Source organism: Vigna radiata, chromosome 7 (assembly GCF_000741045.1).
Source record: "Vigna radiata var. radiata cultivar VC1973A chromosome 7, Vradiata_ver6, whole genome shotgun sequence".
Classification (NCBI taxonomy): Eukaryota; Viridiplantae; Streptophyta; class Magnoliopsida; order Fabales; family Fabaceae; genus Vigna; species Vigna radiata.
Genome location: NC_028357.1, coordinates 27,131,467 through 27,157,354, shown reverse-complemented (window position 1 = coordinate 27,157,354; position 25,888 = coordinate 27,131,467). Strand labels below are relative to the sequence as shown.

General features: G+C 30.6%; 4 protein-coding genes across 9 annotated transcripts; 2 read left to right on the top strand and 2 right to left on the bottom strand.

The window, feature by feature from the left end:
- Window positions 1-2,305: 2,305 nt before the first annotated feature.
- LOC106766892 (50S ribosomal protein L25) lies at window positions 2,306-6,365 on the bottom strand. Its single transcript, XM_014651672.2, has 3 exons — window positions 5,920-6,365; window positions 5,714-5,843; window positions 2,306-2,861 (listed from the first exon to the last, which is right to left on the bottom strand). The coding sequence occupies exons 1-3, from the start codon at window positions 6,298-6,300 to the stop codon at window positions 2,635-2,637; spliced, it is 738 nt and encodes a 245-aa protein (XP_014507158.1). The 5' UTR covers window positions 6,301-6,365; the 3' UTR covers window positions 2,306-2,634.
- A 5,268-nt stretch (window positions 6,366-11,633) lies between these two features.
- Window positions 11,634-13,921, top strand: LOC106767584 (LOB domain-containing protein 4). Of its 5 annotated transcripts, XR_001376170.2 has the most exons (3): window positions 11,634-11,799; window positions 12,363-13,281; window positions 13,865-13,921. XR_001376170.2 is itself a non-coding variant. In XM_014652508.2 (2 exons), the coding sequence occupies exon 2, from the start codon at window positions 12,413-12,415 to the stop codon at window positions 13,229-13,231; it is 819 nt and encodes a 272-aa protein (XP_014507994.1). In that variant the 5' UTR covers window positions 11,634-11,799; window positions 12,395-12,412; the 3' UTR covers window positions 13,232-13,561. The 5 variants fall into 5 exon arrangements, 4 of the variants coding, with proteins under 4 accessions (XP_014507994.1, XP_022640206.1, XP_014507993.1 ...); XM_014652508.2 differs by lacking the exon at window positions 13,865-13,921 and having other exon boundaries at window positions 12,395-13,561; XM_022784485.1 differs by lacking the exon at window positions 13,865-13,921 and having other exon boundaries at window positions 12,370-13,561.
- A 2,942-nt stretch (window positions 13,922-16,863) lies between these two features.
- Window positions 16,864-17,893, top strand: LOC106766248 (LOB domain-containing protein 25-like). The gene is made up of 2 exons (XM_014650992.2): window positions 16,864-16,877; window positions 17,105-17,893. The coding sequence occupies exon 2, from the start codon at window positions 17,135-17,137 to the stop codon at window positions 17,660-17,662; it is 528 nt and encodes a 175-aa protein (XP_014506478.2). The 5' UTR covers window positions 16,864-16,877; window positions 17,105-17,134; the 3' UTR covers window positions 17,663-17,893.
- Window positions 17,894-23,107: 5,214 nt separating this feature from the next.
- Window positions 23,108-25,379, bottom strand: LOC106766958 (transcription factor HHO5). Of its 2 annotated transcripts, none has more exons than XM_014651760.2 (5): window positions 24,856-25,379; window positions 24,577-24,746; window positions 23,972-24,329; window positions 23,687-23,763; window positions 23,108-23,599 (listed from the first exon to the last, which is right to left on the bottom strand). In XM_014651760.2, exons 1-5 carry the CDS (start codon window positions 25,055-25,057, stop codon window positions 23,354-23,356), a joined length of 1,053 nt encoding a protein of 350 aa, XP_014507246.1. In that variant the 5' UTR covers window positions 25,058-25,379; the 3' UTR covers window positions 23,108-23,353. The 2 variants fall into 2 exon arrangements, with proteins under 2 accessions (XP_014507246.1, XP_014507245.1); XM_014651759.2 differs by having other exon boundaries at window positions 23,108-23,602; window positions 24,856-25,374.
- Between the last annotated feature and the right edge of the window lie 509 nt (window positions 25,380-25,888).

Below are 25,888 nucleotides of genomic sequence, written 5' to 3'. Positions count from 1 at the left end.
AGACTATTGCCAAGTAAAAGCATATTTTATTTATAAAATGAAAAAGTAAAACCATATTTTGATTCCATTATTGTTGGATCGGAATGTAAGAGAAGAAGTGACGTTGATTTCGAGAGATGATTTGATCGATGATTGCGCGTTTCTCGATTCTATAGTAATTCGCTTCTAGATAGATTGACATTAATGCAGAGTTGATTTAATAATTAATTCTCATTCTTTGTACTCGCTTTGAGTAATTGACTCAACATACAATGTTTAATAAATCAAATCATAACATATAATTTAATACACACATTAATTGCTTCTATTATCCAACTGTTTCCACTGTTCTAGGTTAGATTTTTTCAGATCCATCCTTTAGAAAATAATTATTTTATTTAGGTTCCATCATTGATTTTAATCTTTTATTTATTGGTTGTATTTTTATTTTTATTTTTTTGGATTTTTCAAAATTTAATTTAAAAAAAGAGTCGAAATGATCTTTCTTAGTTTAGAATTAATTTAAAAGTTACTAATTTAAAATTATTATCAATTACATGTCACACAACTATGTTTATATGTTGTTAGTTAAGTATTTTAATTAATTTTAAGTGATTATTTGATTATAAGTTCAAGTATCTGTTTCCTAAGTTTATCGAAGGTTTTTTTTTTAATAAATTTATCTATGCAGATTTGAATTAGAGAACTCTGCTTTAATTGTTGACTAAAAGTTAAAATGCATTGCTTTTAAGCATTATTGGGGCACCACGTAAACCAAAATGGTAAAAAAAAAAAAAATCATGATTGCTACAAGAACAACATTCCACAAAAGTTATTGAAAGATTTTGATAATTGAAGCAGGAGAAAGCAGAGGAATGGTTGAAGTAGTGATCTGAATTGGTCAAAGGCACCCAACTTGACCAATACCCTTCTTCTATCCTCAATTTCACGAACCTTAACTCCATCTTTTCATGCTTCTGCCTTTTCCGTATTTCGATTCATTCAGGGAAAATAATCAAACAGTGGAACATAAATTGAAAAGGGCACTGTTAAAAAAATATGGTTTTAATAGTAATAGATAATAATCTTTATCATAGATCACAATCAAGATATATTGAAAAATATTTCCATTTTATAAAGAATATTGTAAAAGGAACAGGGTCAGACAGATGAAAGAGGGAAAAGAGCATTTTCAACGTTTGGTATATGAATTAAAAAGGGAAGAGTAGAACTGAGTCCACAAAATTGCATTATATGAAAAAGACAAGAAATTTTTAATACAAGAAAAAGAACATTTTTATCTATTTAATTTTTTGATGGTTTAATGTCTCAATAAGGTCCCTATTTTCGCCCAGAATTTCAAATAGGTCTCTTTATTTTTCGACGTCTCAATTGCCTTTTTGTCAAATTGAGATGATGCCGTTAAGAAGGATATGCTGACAGTGTAGTTTTTTATTACGTGACATTAAAACGTGACTGAATTGTATTTTTTTAATTTTTGAATTAAAAAACGAAATATACATAGTATACTTCATTTTTTAATTCAAAAATTAAAAAAATACAATTCACTCACATTTTCAATAAAAAACTAATTTGAATTTGATTCCATTTTACAAAAATAAAGAGTCAATTGAGACATCGAAAAAAGAAATGATCTATTTGAAATTCTTGATTAAAATAGAAACCTATTTAGACATTAAACTTTTTTTATTTGACATTGTATATATATAATTTTTTTTTCACACAACCAAAGAAGAAAAGTTTTAGCTTTCTTTTCTTCGATTTTTCTTAAAAAATATTATTCCAATGAACAGTTTGTGTTTTGGTCATACTGTTAAGAATAAATATTCTCTAAAATGGAATAGTTAGAAACAAAAATAGAAATAATAATAAAAAAAAGTAGAGGAATAATGATAATAGTTGATTATTGTAAGTGATAATTTTCATCTGCAAATATAAAATCTACAAACTACTTAAAAAAGTTAAAAAATAATAATAATTTATAACCTCGTAACAATTACCTACTTACTTTCTATTTAATTGTTGTTCTTTTCTCTTTCTTTCACAAACTGAACCTATCTTCAAAGACTTTGTCAAATTTATTTTGTTGGTTCCTATCTAAGACTAGTTTGACATCAGCTGCATACTGACCGGAAGAATTTCAACTGCATACTATAAGTGAAAAGGAAAGTCTAAACGAAAGTTATAATAAGTCAAGAAAAAGAAAGTTGAATTCCCAAACAACAGAAAGCCAAGAGACCAATTCTCATGCAGACCGAATATTATCTTCTGAGATTATTAACACATTTATTAATAATAAGAGAAATTCAGGGAATCTATACTTGTGCTTCCAATATACCATTCACAGAGACATGCCACTTGCAAACGGTGCATATAGATGCGTGCTTAAATTACCAAATCCCTGGTCATGTTCAAGAACTTCAATATCAAACTCTTACGAGCAGGAAACCAACAATCCATTAGAAATAAACAGTCACTATATTGAAACGTCAGTTTCGTCAAATAATTCTAATATCTGGTGCTTGTACTCCTTAATCCTAGAAAACATCACCAAACTGATATGTTAGCTCTGCTTATTTGGAAATATCACGTCTTCTCCATTTTTCCAAATGTGCTTGTACTCATCCTCAGTGATCACTCCACCATAGGTTCTCGGTTTCCTAAGCTTGTTGGAACTACTTTACATATGGGCATGTTTTCATTCTTACTGAGAAGTTTCAAGGATGGATGGACCTCAATGTCACGCATGAATATTCTATCTTCAATATCTAGATTGCTCACATCCACAACAACTTTTGAAGGAATGTGCTCAGATGGGCCAAGATATTTTAGACTAGGTCTGATTTTGTTCAAAATTCCTCCTGTAATAGCATAAAAGTGTCAACCATGTTAGCATTATGACATTAGAACCACAACAATTCGTACTGATATTAAATTGGACAAAATTGGCAACCGCCCCTTGCCACCATCCAAAAATAATGATATACAGAGCATTTGGCCTGAATTAAGAAAGTTCATGTCAGAAGTAAGACAGCGGCGTATTTAACAAAACATGGATGTAAGTCAATTGACCAAACATAACAGCAGTCTTCCCAGGGCATAACGCGCAAAAGTCATCGACTATTGAAAGCTGAACACTGATCTTCAATATATACTTCACAAAGAGATGTAATGTAATTAATAACAAGTTATAGTCACCTATTCTTCCTCCAGTTTGTTCCTTGTTTTCTAAAGTGAAATTATTTTTCAGGAAATATTGACCATTCAAAGAAGAAACAGTAAATGCAGGTCAAACAGTGCAATAGCAATCACGTAACCTCTGGGCTTTTATTTTTCTCCGTCCAACACAGGCAAAACAGGAGAGCATGAGAACAAAAAAAAAATACTTAAACATACACATACTTCTTAGGAGGGCTGATTCCTGTATTTTAACCACAAATGTCGAAAATGAAGAATGATCTTCAACTACAATGTTCGCAAAGAAAGAAATTCCCAAAACGAACAAGCAATAATATATATATATATATATATATATATATATATATATATATATATATATATATATATATATATATATATTCCCTGTAACTGCAAGAGACTACAAGCAATGAGTCTATCAACAGGATAGTCCCAGACAAGAAACATTTCATATATTATAAAAAGTTATAACAAACTATCACCATTGGTTATAGATGTTAGAATAATTAAGCAATGTCAAACCAGTTATGTCTTTCGCCCCCATTTTTTACTTGGTGTTAAATTATTTTAATCTAATATTGGCTCATGTAATTTATAGAATAACTTTAATGTAAAAGTTTCTAATGTAAAAGTTTCCTACTTCCTTTGACGACTTTCTTGATGATATAAAATGTGTCTCATAGGATGTTTTTTCAAGTTACTTGCCTTTTATTGTTCAGTAACCTTTTCTTCCATTCACAGAAGAACTGTAAGGAAACTCCTAGGTGTCCTCCTGAAATATTTATTAAAGTACCATAATATCCTTAATGAAGAGAGAAAATTGATTTTAATGACTCTAAAATAATTCCCATAACTTTAATACATTTATAATATAATAATCATCACATTAGAATACTATACATTAAATTTATTCTATATATTATATGAGCCAATATTACATTAAAATAATCGAACAGTTGGAAGCAAGCAAGCCACAAAGTCCTTTGAAATGCTTGTGTTAACAGACATATTGCTTAGCATTATTTTCCTCTGTTAGTTTTACAGTTAGTTAGTTAGTAGTTATTAGCTCTCTGTATCAGATGGTGTGAGCTATGCTTTGTCATCTATACAATGCTACTTGTAATTGATCGATGACAGTAAAGTAAAAGAATGCATTTTCTACTGATATTCTTTTATTCAACTCTCTCGAGTTTTCACAGCATGGGAGGTTAATTCCTAGAGGCTAGCATTTGAAATGCTTGTGAGGATAATCCAAAAGATATCCGAGTGTTCTCTTTGTTTAATCTGGTCCAGAGTGTGTTTATCATGGACATACAAAAGATTATCCCCGTGTATTTTCCAAATGGTATAATCATCAAGGAATCAAAGGTAAAAATTAACATTAAGCTTTAATTTTGGAGGCAAACTTTGAAATAAAAGCTTTTCAATTAAGTAGGAATTTAACAAAATATAAACTTTGCAATTTCTAGTAAGAGATGAGAAATATGACTAAACATATGAAAAAAGGATGAAAAAAATTAATGAGGACGATACACATAGGAAACAGGTGGAATGACAAATAAAGAAAGACATCAAGGGTTATTTCTGATCATAAAGTACTTATCGACTCAAAGGTAAGTTTTACCATATGACTAAGCATTCAAGTGTGCCACACTATAGCAATTGATAGGCTTTAAAGGACGACATTAGAGAACGGTGAGAGTAACAAAATTGAGAACACTAAGATTGATCTGTGACCAGAATACAAAATAATTTATACAAAAAAAAAGTTGGTGAAGCACCGAGTAAGGAAATAATAACAAAAGAATCAGTTGTGGTTTGGAATTTACAAAAAAGGGGCAACAATCATAAGAGTAGATTACATGATTTTAGGCAGACAAAAGGGAGAGGAAGACAAAACAGACATTGGAGAAATTTGTCAAGGGAGGCTTAAGCTAAATAATATTCCAGAAGGTTTGGATTTTAACCGTGACAAATGAAATTAAATGACCCACCACGCATGTAGCCAACATCACCTAGTAGGATAATAATTTGTTGTTGTATCAATATAAATTCACAATCACATCCAGTTTAATGTTTGGCAATATTTTCTACCTTAATTATTGAGGAAAGGAAAATTAGCTTAATTCAAATACAGGGACAGTGTAAAGGATGCTCTATCATCCAATCATCCGTTACCATGTATACTAAGATTGATGGTTTTTGTAATAACTACTTCAAAAGTCACACATAAAATAACTTCTAATCAGATCAAATTATAAAAAAAATTGTACTCAGATGAAAATTAAACTAAAAAACTAAACAGTACGGTAAAGCCACAGTCTCTCTGCTAAGCAATCTCCAAATTATGCATACAAAAGATTATTAGTATTGATTATCGATTATTTCAGCTTAGAGAGCTCCACACAAGGGCCATTTCGTCATGTATTGCACATTTCATCACTCATGAACCAAAAGACCATCTACTAAATGCATAAACTACGAGTTCTACAGCAATAAAATAAAAAAGAGTTACCTTTCTGAATACCAGGACAAACATCTTCCCCTTTGAAAATAACAGGCACATCCACTTTCAATTTCATTCCGTCCTCAGCCCAAACAAACACCAAATTCAGAATCTTCCCACTCTCTTCGTCCCTATGAATCTACATAACCAAAAACTGCAACTCAAAACTCAAACCAAATATAAATATCATAAGAGAAAATAAGAAAGAAGAAAACCTTGATAGGTAAAACGGTTCCCGATTCGACCAAATGAGAGGACCCGGATCCTGCACGGATCTGGAGCGGGAAGCGGGTGGAGCAGAAGGTAGGAGCGTCGACGGAGTCAAGAATGGCCTTAATCTGCTTCTTCTCGACGGTTAGCAAGTACTTCTTCGATTCCGATCGATTGTCGGGATTTTTCTCCAGAAGGTTCTGGAAGAAAAGGACGGCGGGTATTCGACCTTGCACTCGGTCTCTCGCTGAGACTTTGCTGCCTGTGCACTCCCTTGGGATGGCTTGGATCGTATGGTAATGGCTGCACCGGAAATCAGACGACGAACAGCGGCTCGCTGCCATAGTTCGGTAGTTGCCGGCGGCGGAGCGCCACCATTGCGCCATGATTGTTTTGTCTGTGTCCCTCCCTCCCTACGACTCGTAATGGGGTTTAGCGTACAGGGGTTTTGGGTTTCGGGTCTATTTGGACTTTTTCAATAGGGATGATAATTTCTTTCTGCACTCCATACTTTTCACATGCACCCTATTGGAATTGTCAAAAGACCAAATTACCAACCATTGTAGTCTATATCCCCTTGTTATCCAATCAGTCTTCTAGACATATTTGTTATGCAAACGTATTTTTTTTTTATGTAAACATATTGTTGTTATTTTTTTTATGTAAACATATTTTGATATGTAATCTGTAAGTTAAATTTTTTTTAAATGGCATAATATGGAGGTTTATTTTCATACAAAAAATAATTTTTATATTGTAAATTAAAAAGTTATATATTAAGAAAGTGAGAATCTTTAATTTTATTTTTGTACATAAGAAAAATAAAGATGTCAAAGTGAATCATCTCAATTGATAACTTATTATATTCATTTAGAAAAGAGTCAACATACTTACTTGTAAAAACTATTGTAAAAATGTTTTATTTTTCAACTTATTTTATATTTATTGTAGAACACTCATAATAAATTGACTATATTCTTTTTCTTTTTATATTATAATCTTCATTTAATATTACTATAAAAATAGTAATTAAAAATTAAAATGTCACGAACTAACAAATTAAAAAATAAAGAAATTAAATATCTAAATTATCAAATACTTTTTACTAACAATAGATTATTTTTAAAAAATCAGAATGTTAACTTATATAATTAAAAATAATAAATAATTATAATATAAAAACTTATAAAAAATAATATAAATTTATTGTTGGTAGATTTCGTATTAATTTATTTTTAACTTGACTCAAATCCGTTATTAAATCTGTAAGTGAGTCAAATTTAATCTAATCCATATTTAATTTTTTTAAGTCAATCTATCTTAAATTTGTGATGAGTCAAACAATTTTATGAATTTCAACTTATTTTAACATCTCTAAGATATTGAGAAATAAACTCATTTTAATTTAAATTTGTCCAAATAAATACATTTCTACTTTAAATCTAAAACTGGACCGATTAATTATTCACGTATAGAATGTAATTTCTGGTAACTAAATTCTCAATATGAAATATCATCATCCTTTTTTTTAAATTTTTAATAAAATTGAAAAACAAAGAAGGAAAATAAACTTAGTAATACTGTTATTGAATTTTCAATTGAATTTAATTTAATAATTAAAGTAGAAATGGGTTTATTTAGGTAAAATATCTTAAAGTAGGTATGAGAAAATAATTCTAGATGGGCAGGTATATATTTTACTGATGTAAGCATTTTTTTTTTCAAAAGCCAAACATTTTTAAATGTGGTGAAACGATATTCTATTTTTAAATTTACATAAAAGAATTATGGTTGAACTAATTTTAGTTTCTTAATTCGAAAAACATTTGCATTAATATAGTAAATAAAAGAGGAACATATTTATATTTTCTTAAAATGAGATAAAATTGTTTGAAATCTTTTGGTTCAAGCTCCAAGTGAATCTTATAACAAAAAAATACTTAAAAAAAATATTCTCTTGAAAACTTTTAGTCATTTTATATATTTTATATAGCTACAACGTTAATTATGAAAGTTTCAAAATTCTCAAAAATTAATTTCTAGAGAGTAAAAATATCTACGAAATAAAAAATAAATCTTCACTAAATAATAGTTATTTTGTAGTGTATCATTGAGTAGTACATTTTTTCTTTCAAAATGGGAAAGAATAGGATTAATTGTGTGAATGTTTCATATTCTTATACTTGAAACTCAAATGCAAACGAAACATTGCTAAGCAAAAGATCTACCTAGAACAACAAATACATTAATATTTGGATGCAAATTTATTACAATAGTATTACTATTAACATCTCAAACTTTAAAATGGTGCAAAACATTTCCAATTATTATTGTTTAATTCAAAACTATTTCTTAAGTACATCAAGAAATAGAAAAAAGTTATTAAAAAAACCAAAATTCTATGTAGAGTCAAGAGTTAGTAGAAAAGTATTTCAAATAATCGATCAAAATTTAGAAATGACCAAATCCTACACATATAATGTATCTCATTTGTTGTTGTTTTCATACATATTATTCCTTTATTCACCATCTTAATTCATATTTCATCTTTATTGTCTTTATTTTTTTTTCTATCAAAAAAAATATTATCGACAATTAAAATGAATTGGAAACATAAAAAATTTGCCGATAATGATTTCTTTTACAAATGACCGACGATCAAAATTTGTTAGTAATAATACAATCGATAATATTTATCAACCGAATCTTAAATTCGTCGATAATTATTGACGAAAAAAATCATTGAAAAATCCATCAATAAATACAAAAAATAATTGTTGGTAATTATGGACAAAAAATATTGTCGATAAATACAGAAAAATCCATTGGTAATTTTTGACAAAAAAATACATCGATAAGGTCTGCCGGTTCGCGATATGGTTTGTCTTCTTCCTTCTTTCTCCTCTTTTTTTTTTTCTTTTAGGGTTTCATTTTATTTTGTAGTGAAGCACACCATCACAGCGCTAGCGAACCTGCAAAGAAACCTTATCTCGTGTTGACCTATTTTTTTCCGCCATTGTTCGTTCCAGCAACTCCCATAACCATCGCAAAACTATGAGCCACCACAATCATGGCCTCCTCTGCACTGACCACTACACCAACAATATTGGAAAAAAGAAATCACCCAACATCGCACCTGCATCTCCTTCATTGCATCTCCAACCAGAACCACCGCATATCGCGAGTTCGTCCTTGCACCACCACTATGATTTTCGTCACCTTCAAGCCATCATTGTCCTCCATGTTGAACCCTAATCGCGAGCAACATCACAAGATCTCCTTCACAAGACGAACCACTGTGCCTTGTCATATGGAAGAAACAAAAGTTGGGCACCTCCAACGTAGACCACCACGAGAGATCTCTGCGAATGTGAAACTTTCTTTCACTTATGCACCTTTAGGTAGAATTTTTTTTTTATCAACAGATTTACCAATTGATTTTTTGTCGGTAAATAAAATATGACTTATCGACATATTTAATGATAAAAAAATATGTCAATATATAAAATATAAATTATCGACATATTTATTGACGAAAAAAATCCATCAATAATTAAAATTTCAAAACCTATCAATAAAATTTGTTGATAATTCAAATTTACGACAAATATAAATCCATTGATAAAATTATGTTGATAATTTAAGAATTTTTTTGCAGTGTTCAATGTTATTAAAATAAAAAAAAAACAAACAAAAAAAGATAGTTTTGTTAATCGGACAACCTAAAATCTTAATTAAAATTTAAAGTCAAAAAGATATTTAACTTTTTTTTTTGTTTAGGTAAGACTAAGTCACAAAATAAGTAACTTTTAGATTAAATTAATCTTATGTGTAGAAACTTAAAAGAAAACACCATAGTTATATTATAAATAAGTGTTTGTTAGTCCTATGAAAAAAATACTCACATCGAGTTAATTTAATTTAAGTAATACTAATAATATATTGACCGAAACTAAATCCTTGAAAAACACCTTCATAAAACAAGTGGAAGCATTTCAATTTGGTAAGAATATGTTTTTGTGTATTCACTTTTTTGTCTTTTTACACTACAAAATTTTTTGAAATTATTGATGAAATTTTATTGATGAAAATAAATTTATCGATAAATTTAAAATTTTGACGATTTTTGAAATTTTAATGATCAATGGATTTCACTAACAGATTGGTTACCGACGAACATTTTTGTCCATAATACATATTTTATTTACTGATGAACTTTTTCATCGATAAATTCGTTAATAATACATAATTCATTTATCAACGAATTTTTTGTCAACAAAATATGTAAGTAATTATAAATATTAAAATTTATAGATAAAATTCTTCCATGGTGAGGTGTCACAAATCACAGCGTTGGATCTGTGACGATGGCTTAAGTGTCGGATTTGCAACAGTGGCTCGGGTGCAACATGTTGTGATGGTGCATTGGTAAACGAGTCGCGGTGGTTCTCGACAATGCCAATGGTGGTTTGTGACAGTGTTGAAAAGGTATTTCTCTCTTTTGCTTTGGTGATGGCAACGTTTAGGTGTTGCTGTGACTAGTTTTTTGGCATCATTTGTATGGATCGTGAGGAACTCACATTTTTGGATACTAAAGGTTGATCTAGTTTGCAATGGTGCGACTGTTTTTGCCATGGTGGAGGATGCACTCTTGGTGTTGATTCGTTGTCAAGAGGTGAGAAGAGGTAAGAATACTCTCTCGCACAATTGAGTTTTCCTCCTAGTTCCCATTAATGAAAAGCATCTAGTTTAATGTCTTTTTTGTAAGGTAAGGTTGTGTTTGAAGAAAAAGGATAAAAAGTACCCAAATAGTTCACTATCAAATAAAGTTATTCATTACCAAATATATAGAACCTTAAAAGAAAGAAGAAAAGAAAAAGAAAAAAAAAAGATAAACCAAATCATAATATTTTTTAAAAAAATTTATAAAAAATATGAAATTTCGTCAATAAATGTTATCGACTATATTATTATCAATTAATTTTGATCCATCAAAAATTTGTCTAAAAAATATCATTTTTGACAAACTTTTTTAGTTTTCGACGAATTTTAACCATTTACCATACCTAATTTTTCTTATGGTGTTAAGGTTTAGAAATTCTGAATTGTATCCTCAAATCGAGGGTAGAATGTACATTGCCACCTAAACCCAATCGGAAGTAAAAAGTTTTCATGACTTGAAAAAAAAAAAAGTTTGATAATTTGGTTTTCGTTGAGTCCTTGGATCATTCGAGTTTCTATAGAGGTATATATAGGATCCAAAGAAAAATGAGTAATTAGTTTTTAAAATTGGTTAAGAGGTTTGTAGAGTGATGAAATGTTAAAAAAAATTCAATAAATTACCAAAAGTTTGAATCGATTAAGTAATAATTTCAACGCCTAAAACATTTCCTCAATAGATTATTTACATTATATAATCAATAGTTGATGACTTAATCGATTATATAATGAATTTAGTCGATTAAATAGCATATCATTGAACGGTTTCACTCACAATGCGAGAGAGAGTATAATTGATTTTTTTGACAGGGAGAAATTAATAGATATTATTTAAGGACCAGAAAATTCTGTTTATATTTTGTCTAAGTTAATAAATCCTTTCCGTTCTAATCTACAACAAATTAATTAATAATTAATAGTGAAAAGTTGTGAAAATAGTTACGTACCCTATAAGGAGAGAGGGAAATCTTGTGAAGAAAGTATGTTATATATATAAACAACAAAACGAGGAGACGAGGAATGATATAGGATCGTCGAAGAAGGGTTGCTTGTGGCAGTAGCGCTGAAAATTAAAGAAACTACAATCATTTCTTCCTCTTTCATCTTCTTCACATTCCTCCTTTTTTCATTTGCTTTCTACGCCCGAGTCTCCATTTCCCACCTCCGTAAGTTCTATTCTCCTTTCTCCATCGCCTTTTTCGTTCATCAAGAAAAATTTTGAATACCAAATGTCATCATATTTTATTTTCATCACCTGATTATTTTAATAATTTCTTGAATCTGAAATGAAAAACCTATCAATCCTCAATTCATCGTCGTTTATATTATGGTGTTCATCAATTTAACTGCCAGCACGCTATCTTTTTAATAACCTAATCTTGTTATAGGGTAACCGTTTGCTTTTGATCTTCTCTATTCCTTTCACAAATCAATTATGAAGAAATGAATAATCGTTAATGACTCCTATTTTGAGTGTAATTAATAACAATCTCAGAAATTATTGTCCTTATTACCATTATCAAACGAACGATCATAATCATGAATTGACGTGGTTTATTCAGGTGACGGTATTAGGAGATATTTGTATATGTATAAAATCGTTTCTGTTAAAGCAGTTTCTTTTCGGTTTCTCTATTTCTTTTGCATATATACATTTGTAATCTTGATCTTTCGAGTTGAGTTGATCAATAAAGTTTTTCAGTGTTTTCTTCCATGGTTCTTTTATTAGGACTCAGAAACACTAATAGACGGTGAATTTAGGAAGGGAGGTTAGGGAAGATGTCGTCGCTGAATTCGCCGTGCGCCGCGTGCAAGCTTCTGCGCCGGAAGTGCACGCAAGAGTGCGTGTTCGCGCCGTACTTTCCGCCGGACAACCCGCAACGGTTCGAGTGCGTGCACCGCGTGTTCGGCGCCAGCAACGTGTCGAAGCTGCTGAACGAGCTCAGCGTGGCGCAGCGCGACGACGCCGTTAAGTCGCTGGCGTATGAGGCGGAGACGCGATTGCATGACCCCGTGTATGGCTGTGTGGGAGTAATTTCGTTACTACAGCAACGGCTCCGCCAAATCCAGATGGAGCTTCAGAGCGCGAAGAAGGAATTGTCCACTTATGTGAGTCCTCAGACTATGCAGATTCTCTTGGCCAATCCTGGGATGGTGCCATCAGCTGATATTGTCGTGCCTCCTTCGCATCAACCTCTGTTCAATCATGTTGGCAACAACATGGCGCCGCAGCAGATTTTGGTTGGCCATGGCGGTGGCCAGACGGTGGTTCGCGATCCTCAACAGCAGGATTTTCAAGAAGCTCAGCAGATAGCTCTTGCAACTAGGGAGCAGCAACAGATGTTTAGAAACTACGAGCAGAAAGTGTTGGGTGGTTTTGAACCTAGTAATGGTGGATTTGGGGCCCAAGGAGAATTGTTGTCTCCTTTGGCTCTTGGAAATTTTGGTAATGTTGGCGCTTACCAAATGCAGCAGCTAGGGGAACAACATCTCATTGAGTCACAGTTGCTCCTCTCGCCACAGCAGGGACAGCCCCATCAGCAGCAACAGTGTGAAAGTGAGGATACAAAGAATGTGCTTGATTTTTCAATCAAGTAGTTATGGCGTCCATTTCCCACTTTCTTAAAGTTCAACGCTGTTCAAACAAGGTATTTATTTGGTTTTCTCCTTAGATTTTGGGTTTACATATCTCTCACCTCAGAATGAACACAAATTTAAATGTGTTAGTACCAGTTTTCATTAACAAATTTCTTTCTCTCCCTCCCTCTCTTTTATGTTTGCTAAAATAATTAACTTCATAAAAAATCCTTAGATTTCTTGTACTATGGCAACTCTCATATCTACTCCCTTTTTAATGCTTGTCTCTTTGTATCGCAATACATTATTACATATAATCATCTTAATCACATCGTTTTCAATTTTCTTGTTTCTTTCCAAGTTTTAATCCTAATTTTTCTTTATTTTCACGTTTTCTTTGGCTTCCCCTTCCTTCCACGCCAAGAAGAATGCTACCAAAGCTATACCATTTTTAATATATTGTTTGTTATTATAGTTAAGAAGTTATTGTAACTTGTTGGATTTTTTGAAGTGAGAGTCGTACTTAAAACTCATAACATAAGCCATAATAAGTTAAAATATATTTAGAAAACACTGGTATTGGATTGAATGTTCTCTGAGAGGCTAGGCATCCTTTTAATGGTCTTGATAGATGTTTCCACTCAATGAATGTAGGTATGCTTGTGAAGAAAAGGAAAGATTGAAGTTTTTCACAAGTTATCAGCAATTTATAAATGAACTAATATAGAGAAATTCTCTTATGTAATTGATATAATTTTTTATTTTTAATTTACGTATAACTTAATTTTAGTTTGTGAAGATATTTCATTATTATTTTTTCTTAACTTTAGGAGAAGTTCATTTAAAGATACTATACCAAATTTCATTAACAAAAAAATATATAAAAAATAAAATACAAGCTAGATCAACTCTATATAAAATATATAGATAATGAATATTGTTGAGAGAGATCTGTCTATTAATTGAGAGCTAAAAAAATATTAAGGAATATATATAATAAATGCTCTTGATTTTATCAAAAGTGTATACGATTATGTTATTTATCTATCCTGTGTATTAATTTAAATAAATTATTATTTATAAAGTGCATTGCAAGAAGGGATGAGATGAGAGTAGTAAGAAAAATTTACCTTATTTAATACTATATCACTGTCCTCTCTATATATGACTAACTGGTTCGTCTTAATATAGTTAATTCATTAACTTTCCTCTATAATAATAATTTTTAGTGGCAAAAAAAAATCAAATATAGACCTTTTCATAAAAAATAAATAACTTTTAAAAATTAAAGTTATTGCAGAATTGGCAAAACATAGTTAAGTCTATCTTAAACTTCAATAATAAAAAGAAACAAATTTTTGTAAAGAATTTATGACAGATAAAAAATAAACATAAGATATCAAACATTCTACCCCAAAAAAGAAATCAAATGTGTTACCAAGCACTGTGAACATTTCAATGAAGGTTTTTCATTTACAATATGATAAAAGAGGAGAGGTAACTGAAATTTCAGTTTAATTTTTTTCAATATTTCAGCGTCAATGGTGAGTCCTCCTTCACCTAATCAAATTACTATATGCTTTGAGTTGTATCAAAGAGAGTCTAAGAAAATGGCTTGCCAACCGAAAGATGAAATAAAATGCAAAAACACATGTCGGTTCCACAGGTTTTGTCTGCTTCTGTAGCATCCATAGATTTGACTCTCAACGTACGCTCCTTTTGTGTGTTCAATAAAAATTTATGTTAAATTCTTTTAAGATAATGATATTTAGACAATATTTTTTTGACAACATTTAAACATTAATTACGTGTCAATTTGTGATTGATAAAAATTATTTCACAATCAATAATAATAATTATAAATATGATTATGAAATGATTTTTGACCAATCACATATAATTAATGTTCAAATATTGTCAAAAAAATATTACGTAAATATCATTATCCATTCTTTTATACGCTCATGAGTCATTTATAACAATAATAATAATCTAGTTCAAGGTTAATAATGTTGAATTAATTATGTAACTGTTTCACAAATTTCAGTGGCTTTTAGTTTCTGTATTGAAATGAATGAGACTCTGTTTGACCATCTTCTGCTGTTTTTGTTTTTCACAACGATATTTTAACATTTTTTAATAATTTTTTTATAACAGGTTATATGTTTGTATATTTGAAATGGATCAATCACAAATTATTAATTGTAAAAAAATTGTTAATGTTTTTAACTCATATAGCTGGAGGATTCAGATGTGTCTAATGCGTATGTGAAAGATTCATAGTGTAATTTGTATAATTTTTTTCTACACGAAGGTTTTAAAGTGTCCATTTAAAAAATAAAATAAAAATAAGATTTTAAAGATATTCGAAAGCTCATTTCTTTTCTCCCTTTTAGAAGCAATAGTATATATTATCCATCTATTTTTTTTTTTTCTAAAACAAAATTGTAACTCTGAATTTATATAGCTTTCAATTAAGGCTATGATTATTTTTTTTTATCAGCTAAGCTTTTATGATGTTCATCCAATTCGTTTATTCACCTTAGCTTCATCTTATTCATTCTATTATCTTCGTCTCCTATGCACTATTTAAAAAACTTGAAATTACTTCATTGATATTCGTTTAAGAAAGAATGAAATAAGAATATATACCGTAACAAGTTTGCAAATATTAAAATCCCTTTGTATATTTATTATTTTAATTATGTATAAAATAAATATTAGTTTACCCAAAACAAAATGAAATATCTACTTTCTTTATAAATAACAAAACAATCAAGATAGAATATTATTAGTTTGATTTGGTAATGAATATAGGAAGTAGTTGTTGATATGAAATATTCATTTTAAAATTCAAAACTCAATCACACTTTTATTCTTAAAACTAAAATTCGAAACTCAATCATACTTTTATCCTTAAACAATGTATTTTTTTTCTAATAGTAGATTGAAGGGGAAAAAAAAGAAGATGCATAACAATTTCAATGAATTAGTTTATAATATTTAAATTTTATAGTTTTCCAATATTTAATATTCTTTTCAAAAATATAAATGAATTAGTACCGTAAGATTACATATTCAAAACTTGATATATATGATAACAAGAAATATTACATAAACTAAATTTATTTTTAATAACCAGTTATCAAATAAAAGAAGCATTCAAAATTTATTTAAGACTTAATTAAATCTTATTTCCTTCCTTTAAAAATTTAATTACAAATACTTGCATGTACATTAAATAAATAATTTATTAATAGGTTCCAAATTATGGAGAAATGTTGTGTGGAATTTGATTTAAATATATAAATTATGTAAGCATTCATTCGTTGTAGCTTATTACCTTTATTGAGACGTTGAACTTATAATTTTTATTTTAAAAGTAATGTATAAGATGAATTATAATTAATGGACTGTTTAAAAAACTCAACACATAAAATTAATGAAAATTATTAAATTGAATAATGCAATAAATATTTATTTAAAGCTTTTGAATATTAATTGCTTATTTAATTCCATATGCGTGTTCTGAACATTCAATATTTGTATATTCTAATCATGACAAAACTGACAGTCTATACATCACATGAGAATTACTCTATAAGAACACAACGAAGAAGTTGTGAAAATCCTCTTCCTCTTGCTCTAGCCTCCATTTCAAACCACTGTAAGTTCTCTCTTTATTTTACATTTTTCTTTTTTTTCATCTCTTTGCTGTTATCGATTATTTTATGACATTTGCTAGCTTCACTTCTTTTTAAAAGAGGAATAAATTCACAAGTTATAATAATATAAAGTTTTTAAAATACATTTAATTTATAATTTACTTTTTCTAAAATAAATATATGAATGTAAATTAATAATTTTATATGAGATTTGTTTATTTCTTCCTAGAGCAGCGCTGTTGTAGAAGAAGTAGAAGGAATGACCCCGTGCGCCGCATGCAAGTACCAACGGCGGAGGTGCGGATCGGAGTGCGTGATGGCGTCGCATTTCCCGGCTGAGAGCATTCAGCGGTTCGCGTACGTGCACCATGTGTTTGGCGGGGGCAACGTGAGTAACATTTTGAAGTCGACGTCGCCGGATTTGCGGAAGTGGGTGGCGAGGGCGCTGGCGTACCAAGCGGAGGCGCGTGTGAGAGACCCGGTGCACGGATGCGTGGGGTTGATATGGGAGCAGGAGGAGACTCTGGGAATCCTGAAAGAGAAGCTGGAGAAAGCGAAAAGGGAACTGGCCCAATACGTGGGCCCAGATGTTGTGCTAAAGATGATTGAGCAGTGTTCCTCCGATCCGCATGCGAAGACGGTGAACCTTATGGCTCCTCTCTCTGCCCCCGCTGATGATTTTGATCTTTCTTCATGGGATCCTTTTCCGGCTTGGGAATCTTCTTCCTCACGCCGCCTGCCATCTCAAGCTGACGCTAAGGGTAAGACTATTGCTCCTCCTTCTTGAACAAAATTCATACCTATCCTCCACCAAGCCATTATGTCGTTTCGGCTGGATTTTAGGTTTTTATTCAATCTGCTACATCCTTCCTTTTTTATCCTTTAGTTGTTATTGATCCAAGAAGAAGAAGTAGACAGAGATAATTAGTAATGGTGTCTATTTTGTCATTATAATATATTTTTAACATTAATTTGATAGTTCTTCTTCAAAGTGTATTGGAATATTGCGACATGAATGTTTGATGATATTTGAAACTATCGGTCTATTGAATGCATAATCATTTGAGACAGTTTGTTGGTAATATTATTAGGCCATGGCAAAGCAGTTCCGTTTACAGGAGAAATAGAAAAGTAAGAATAGGGGAATTCAAAGTAGACTAGATTTTTCTTAAGAAAACGCTCTGGATGCTTGAATTTCCTGAAAACCTAATTAGTCTCGTTATTCTCTCACTTCCTAAAACAAATGTTTCTTTAATGTGGAATGGTGGAAAATTGAAAAGGATTGAGGCTATAATTCTAAGCTCGCTGTTGTCGTCTCCATTGATAGTCATGCTCACCGTTTGTGTTCTCCTTGCTATAACCCTATTGCTTTGTCAATGCACCTACTACCACCCGTCACGCTTGCCACCGCCAATTTGTGCTTGCCGCCGCTCCTACCACCACGTCTACCATCGTTGCGCCTTGCTCCTGCCTTCCTGCCACCGTTATTACTATTGTTTCATGACGAAGACATCACACCATCACATTGTTATTAAATGAAGTTACGACGGTTGTGGATAAAGTTGTCTTCATAACCTCTTTTAACAACTTCGGTGAAACCATTGTTGAATTATATAACTTATAACAATCTCTTTATCGACAAAGAGATAAAACCATTTTTAAAATTCCTTTTAAATCGTTGTTGAAAGACTTGTTTACAATAATGACTTGCTAGAGGAAGTTGGCATGTGAAGACTTGTGTACTAGGCTAGCACAATACGAAGTTGTAGAGAATATATAGAATGCCATACAAATTGTGTATGCACTTCCATATTTGCATATAATTGATTAATGAAAGGAAGCTTTAGATATGCATATGAATTCGAAGATCTAGCTAACATTTAGCTATCTATATGGAAAGAGTGTCATTTGGCACACTAGTGTAAAAATACGATTTAAGTTTGCTTTAGTAAGCTTCAATTTCAAGAAAAAATAAAGTATTTTAAAGTGGAATGACATTTTCTAAATTATTCACACAACTATAGACTTAGAATATAAAATAATTGAAGTCTACTCTTTTATCTATAGTTAAATTTTTAAGAAAGTTACTTCTCTATTGCATTATTGTACCATTGTAGTTTTTATTGCAACTGCAAAAATACACACTCTATTTTCTCCATTGTTGGTCTCCTCCTTCTCCATTGTAAAGCATCTTTCTCATCTCCTCTTCCAATGAAGCACCTTGTTCTCATCTCCTCTCCTAGTGAAACACCTTGTTCTCATCTCCTCTCTTAGTGAAGCATCTTATTCTCTTACTCGCCACAAACCATCTTTTGTTACTAAGGGTCAAAAAATACAAGGAACCAAAATCACTTACTCTCCATCTAATAAGAAAAGCATAAAAAGAAAATATCAAATAAAATTAATGGTAAAATGAATATGGTTCTCCTTACATGTACGCAAAGAAAGAGTCTAAATATCAAATCTCAACTTCCTACATTTGTAATTTTTATTATCTAATTTGAAATTTTTTTTTTTAAAAAAGTAAAATTTAAGTCTAACCCAACCTTAAAAAATTGATTTGTAAGATGAAAGTTATATTGACAACACATGCAAAATTTTATGCTTTGCTTAGAGAGTTGAAGCTATGTATAGAGAAAGGTTTTTAAAAGTCATGCTACATTAGGAACTTATCAAACTTGTAGGGGAAGGAGTCTTTAGGTATAGTAAATATGGTAATGTGATTTAGAGATTGAAATAGTGATGAACATTGATGGAAAATGCATCATTAATCATGTGTGAAAAAAAGAAAACAAGGAAGTTACGGTGATTGAAAAGAAGGGTAAGAGTCTTTCACATCGGGTTTGGATCCACATATGTACTATGGAAAAAGAACAGGGAATAGAAAGGTCATCCACTCTTTACACTTGGATATAGGGGTTTTAGTAAAAAGTTGATTTAAGAAGAAGAATATCTTAGTTTAAATAAAAAAGAAAAGAAATTTTTTATGATGATAGTTTATCAAGAAAAAGATGGAATCATAAAAATAGCTTGTAACCAAAAATCTTATTGAAGACTTATGAAAATTCTTTTAAAGTCTTCTGAATGAAATTTTTAAGTTTCTAAAGTAAGAAAAAGGTTGAATGGTAAGGGGACAACTTTTGTTGTACAAAAACATCATTATCACCTTGAAGACTTTTGAACTTCTCATAAAAATGTTTTTTTACTTTGATAATTGATTAACACTTTTAATATCTAATTAAAAACATTTTTTTCTGAATTGAGTCCTAATTTAACTCAGTTTTCATATTATCTTTGAAATAATTGATTATTATAAATAATATAATCAAATATCCTAAATGTTTTATGAAACGAGAATTTTCTGAAATGGACCAAAACACATTTTTTATATAAATTGGCATAACACCGAGTTTCAAAATATAAAAATAGTTCAATTTAGAAATTATTCTCAATAAGTCTGCACTCCACTTATATTAATGGGTGGTCCGATAACGACCTAATAGCGGGTAGAACAATGCCCAACAAATCATTAGGATAGGCTCTAACCTGACTCTGATACCATGTTAGAAGTAGGTTTTAGGCCTAACTCAACCCCACTAAACTAGTTTGTAAGGTGAGGTCTGCACCCCACTTATATATTATAAATTGACCTTATCTCTAGTCGATGTGGGACTTCCAACAGTGTTTTTCATTTCTTGTGATATGTTAATAAAGGTATTTTTTTTGTCTCTTGTGCTTTCAAGATAGATGTTTTTCATTTCTTGTGGTTTGTTATCTTTTGTGGTCTTAAGAGATCTGTTGTAACATTCTTTATAGGTTTTGTAAAGCAGGTGTGTATTTGTTTATTATCTTAAGTGTGATTTTACATATTTCATTTTGTATTTGTGGTTGTAATATCATTTATAAGATAATAATTTGTAATCATTCTTTTTGAGATAATTAACCATTAGATATAATAATTTTGTTGATTTCAACTGTAATAAAATTTTTGTGTCACTTTTCCTATTTCTTATTCTTTTTATTTCGGTATTGCTTTGCAAGTTAATCTTTTTCTACAAACTGAAAAAGTTATAACATAATGATATTTGCAATCCAGGCTGAAATTAAATATTAAAATTTATTAAAATTATTTTTTGAAAATCCAAAAAAGTTTTAAAAATCAAATCTGTAAACTTGGAATCAATTTTTCCCTCTTAGTTTTGTTCAACCGCACCTTTTGTTCTTACATAAAAGAATTAAAAAGAAAAAAGTGACGAGACGTGTGAAAGAGAAAGGTGAAGAAATATGAAATACATTATTAGTATTCTACCCTTTTATTTCTGTGTACAATTTGAAATTTATGTTCTTGTGCATGAGAGCATTTACCACGAGATGATTATACTTTTCAACAAAAAATTTAAGAAAAAGTGATAAAAAAAAGACTAAAATTGATTATCCTTTTGAACATAATTGATTATGACTTTCAACATAATTATACTTATATGGTGAGGTATTAAAAGAATATGAAAATTTCTTTTTGCAAAAATCACATCTCGTGAATGTTCTTATTCATATCATTTTGATCACAGGATGCTAGTGTAATATGGATATTCAAGACTATCTCGTTTTCACATAAAATAGTGCATCTGAAACTAAATCGGCTTTCACATAATAATAACATAATCATAAAACGGTGTCTTAAAACCATAGTGGTCCGAGATCATCTTGACCCTAACATGCATAATAATTTATGCACATTTTCAACCACTTAGATATGTCACCTAATATATCACCATCTACCAGTTATCACATCACATCAATTTACAAAGGATGATATCATGTTAGTTTCATCTTAATCGAGATTATCTCGACTTAATTATCTTTTACCAAAGACAAAATTAAAGAAAGTTAAAGCATTTTTACTATCATTATGAAGTAAATTAATCATAGTAATTATCTTTATAGATTATCTTTTACCATAAACCTAGTATTTACTATAAATAACATTGTTTACTAAGTAATTAATATGTTCGTTATTATCACATTTATTGTTATTTGACATATTTGATTAACTTAGATGTCAATGTGTCTTCTACATACACATTCCACTTTTTGACTAGGAAAAACAAATATTTGAGACATCTCAACTTAAAAATACGTTTGAAGTGCAAGTAAAGAATTGCAAAATATTTTTACAAAATATATTTGATTTTGTAAAAGCAGTTATAAATTATATAATATTGTCTTAAACTTAAATCTAATATTTCAAATTTCAAATCTTCCATAAATATATTTTTTTTAAACTTAACTTTAACAGAATAAATCTAAAAATATTTTAATAATTAATTAAACCACGTGATTTTTTTTCCAATTACATCAAGTACATATTTCAAGTACACAGTACACATTGATGTCATTTTATATCTATGTTCATAAGAAAATATAGTTTTCTTTACTAAACAAGAAAATTTATCTATAGAAACAACACTAAATGAAAATTTAAAATTATTCTGTTAAAACTGATGTGGTGACAAAAAGCGCAACTACAACCAAGTGATGAAAACCACGTGTCTACATATGACTTTGAGGTTTGTGAGTCGATAATGACGCGTTTTTCTCGCAATACACGACACGACGACGGAAGCAGACTGTTAAATCTCTATCATAAGTCAAACAGACATAATCTTCCCCTCCAATCTCATCTACAAATTAAACACGTCTCAACACCTGGAATTTTTGTCAACCAAACAACTATATATATTTTTTAAATTACTTAAAATTATGTATACTGAATTATTTACAGTTTTAATATAAATATTTTTTTCTCACATGATTTTTAATTTAAGTTTTTACCACGTGTTTTATATTATACTATCACGTGAGAAAATAATAATAATAATACTAAAGAATATTTCAAAGGGATTCAATTATATTTGTAACTTCACTTTTTAGACAAATTTTATAATCAGAAGAGAAATAAGAATAAATAAATGTTATAATAAAAAATACAGTGAAAAATATGAAATAAAAATATACATTTGTGTAAAATTCGACAATGAAAACCTACAAATAAAGGCGGAGCCACCCAACTACCGGATTGGGATTCAGCCAATGGCTTTTCTACACATGTGATAATCGTAACAAAATATCTTGAAATTCAGGTAGATTCTTTTATTCATTACTGTTCTTAAATTAGAATTTCAATTCCATCTATTTATTCATTTTTCATAATTGACATTTCACACACAGGACCAAGTAAAATATGACAAGATTCAATAGAAAGAGGTAAATCTGAGTTGATAGAAGTGTATGCGTTTTGTATTTTACACCTAATGCAGGAAGTTTGGAAGGTAGTAAACTGAGGAAATTTATTGAATAAAATTACTCTGAAACAGTGTAAAATCTCTGCCTCTCTCACTCTACAAGTCTCATAATTCGAACATCGATTGGATTGGGTCCCTTGTATGTGTTAGATCTGTTATTTTCATGGTTTAGAAGGTCATAGAAGTTCAGCTTCTGGTTGGTGGTGAAGAGCACCTTTCCAATTGTGGCAATCTGATTGTTCATCTTCTTCTGTGTCCATGCTGTTGCGTCCAGACCCTCCTAAGAAAAGAGGACCTTGTGGAGAGCCAGATTGTGATAATAAGTTCCCTTTTGATTTATTATTATCCTTTACCATAAGGCATAACCCACCATTAGCTACCTCAACCGAACAAACTTGAGGTCTTCTAAAATGAAGTCTGTACTTCTGATTCAACCACAATATTGCATCAGTCATTCACAATCAAAAAAACAATTTTACTCATTAACATAATCTAAATAAAACACTCACCTGCAAATGGCTTTTCACTTCATCATTTGTGAGGCCTACCACCTGCATCACTTCTCTAATCTGCTTTGGAGTGGCCACTACAGTAAGCAAACCAGTTATAGAGATAAGACTAACTTTTTTCAATTCCAGATGGAAGATTCTGAATTCAATAGAGAAATAAAATAAAATCAACCACCATTGATTATGCAGATAAGGTCAAGAATTTGTGAGCCCACCCTAATTTGCAAAAGAAGGAATCATTCACTCCCTCTTAATTATGTTTAAATAATGCTAACTTTAATCTACCTTGTGGTCCCCCTAATTGTTGAAGGGCATCGACAAATCGCCTATGAAGTTCTGGTGACCAGCATCGCCTTTGTTTCCTCGGATTCTGCTGAGGTTGTGCTTGACCCTTTATCTCTAATGATCTTGTTGCAATCAAGGACGACCCATGTTCATTACTACTTTCTGCTTTTCTATCATTCAATTCAAACACTGGTCTCATCAAACCAACGCTGGGAACCTGTGACACCCCCTTCTCTTCACTCATCACTGTTTTTAAGACACAATTGTTTCCATTTAATGCTGCTCCTCTACTCTTGTTGGTCTCATTCTGTGGTTGATTTGGATTGTCGGGGACACATCGATCGTCCTCTTCTGTCCTCTGTACGTTACCAAATAAAAATAATTAAACTTCTGTTCTTAATTCTGTAGAAACTGCTATAGGATAACTACGGTCTAAAAGCTATCATAGCATAGGATAGGATAACACAGTCATCTCAATCTTCAACACGTAATTGAATATTATGAATGCCTTTATAAACAAAAAATCATAATCGTATATATCATGTGGTAATTGATTTGACCATGAACATGTGAAATATATAATAATTTCTGAAATAAAAATTTACCGGTTTGGATTCAACGTTCCATAGCCGAACAGAGTTCATCCAATTCTTCATGTTACTGCGTTCCTTACCCATGTTTAAAGTCTCACTTCCTTCAGAATTGGTTTTCAAAACCACGGGTTCTTCTTGCATTCTCACACCTCCGTTTATCTCCTCTTTCAATTTAGTAATAGCTTCACGCAGATTGCAGACCCCCAAAGAATATTAATCATCAATACACCAAAACATGCGCAATAATGACATAAAAAATGTTAACTTTGACAATTCTATAAAAAAACCCACCATCGTTGACGAGGAGCATGCAAAGAGGAAGTTCACGTTTGAAAGACTCGATCTTTCTCTTCTCATCTTCCAACTTTTGGAGAAAATCCTCAAGCGTGGCCATTCTCTGAGACCCATCTTCGTTCTGAGCAACCTGGCCAAGAATCTGACGAACGGTTCTTCCGGGGACAAAGGCCAAGCTCAAATCCAAGCTCAGTTCCATCTTCGGGAGTAAGTACAAAACAGAAAAATGTTAACTAATAATATCACAGTTTCAGTTTCAGGTGCGAAACCATTGTTATTAGAAAGAGAGAGGGAGAAGGGGATAGAGATTCATTTATTTATATTATCGTGATTCCGGACAGAAAGATTCAGTGATCGCATTCGTGTCGTCGCGTAACCCCATTAGTGTAAATGTGGCCAACGGTTGTTAATAATTTGCGAACAATATTTTCTTTTTTTCTTTTGGAAAAGAATAACAAGAAAAACAAATGGTGTGGTTGAGATGAGAATCTTTTGATTCCACAATATCACGGCTTATGCAATAATATGGTTGGATGAAATTAAATAGTTTTGAATAGCTATGGTTTCTGGGAGATTCTTTGCTTACTATAGGCTTGTAACCTATATGTATAAGTTGAGCAAACACATGTAGAATGGTTCAGCCAAAGTTTTTAAATATTTCTTTTTATAATTTATGTGTCTTTAATTCAAACCTCTAATTTCATGAATTATTACATAGTAGTATAATAACACTTTGTATTATCACGGTCAAGTTGAATTTCGTAGAAAGTGTTTGAAAAACGCATCACGCAACCTCGACCAAGACCAATTAATGAATTTCTCTCTCGTGTTTGGCATGTTATTTTCCTTCCTTCGACAACCGACCACGGTTTTTTTCTTTCACCCGGTCTTGTATTTGATGAGCAATGTTAGCAAGAGATTTTTAATTATGACTTTGTCTACATCTTAATAATACCTATAAAATAATTATTATGAAATTTAATGAGAATGACTGTATAACAATATTTATGTAAATAGTGAATTTTAATTG

Bases quoted from the DNA above. Each gene is read 5' to 3' on its own strand.
- LOC106766892 (XM_014651672.2), bottom strand. From the start codon at position 6,300: ATGGCGCAATGGTGGCGCTCCGCCGCCGGCAACTACCGAACTATGGCA. The intron at 5,844-5,919 runs GTTTTCTTCTTT...TTGGTTATGTAG, and splicing joins GAACCGTTTTACCTATCAAG to ATTCATAGGGACGAAGAGAG. The intron at 2,862-5,713 runs GTAACTCTTTTT...ATGCTATTACAG, and splicing joins TTGTCCTGGTATTCAGAAAG to GAGGAATTTTGAACAAAATC.
- LOC106766248 (XM_014650992.2), top strand. From the start codon at position 17,135: ATGACCCCGTGCGCCGCATGCAAGTACCAACGGCGGAGGTGCGGATCG.
- LOC106767584 (XM_014652508.2), top strand. From the start codon at position 12,413: ATGTCGTCGCTGAATTCGCCGTGCGCCGCGTGCAAGCTTCTGCGCCGG.
- LOC106766958 (XM_014651759.2), bottom strand. From the start codon at position 25,057: ATGGAACTGAGCTTGGATTTGAGCTTGGCCTTTGTCCCCGGAAGAACC. The intron at 24,747-24,855 runs GTGGGTTTTTTT...ATCTGCGTGAAG, and splicing joins CATGCTCCTCGTCAACGATG to CTATTACTAAATTGAAAGAG. The intron at 23,764-23,971 runs GTAGATTAAAGT...TGCTTACTGTAG, and splicing joins ACAATTAGGGGGACCACAAG to TGGCCACTCCAAAGCAGATT.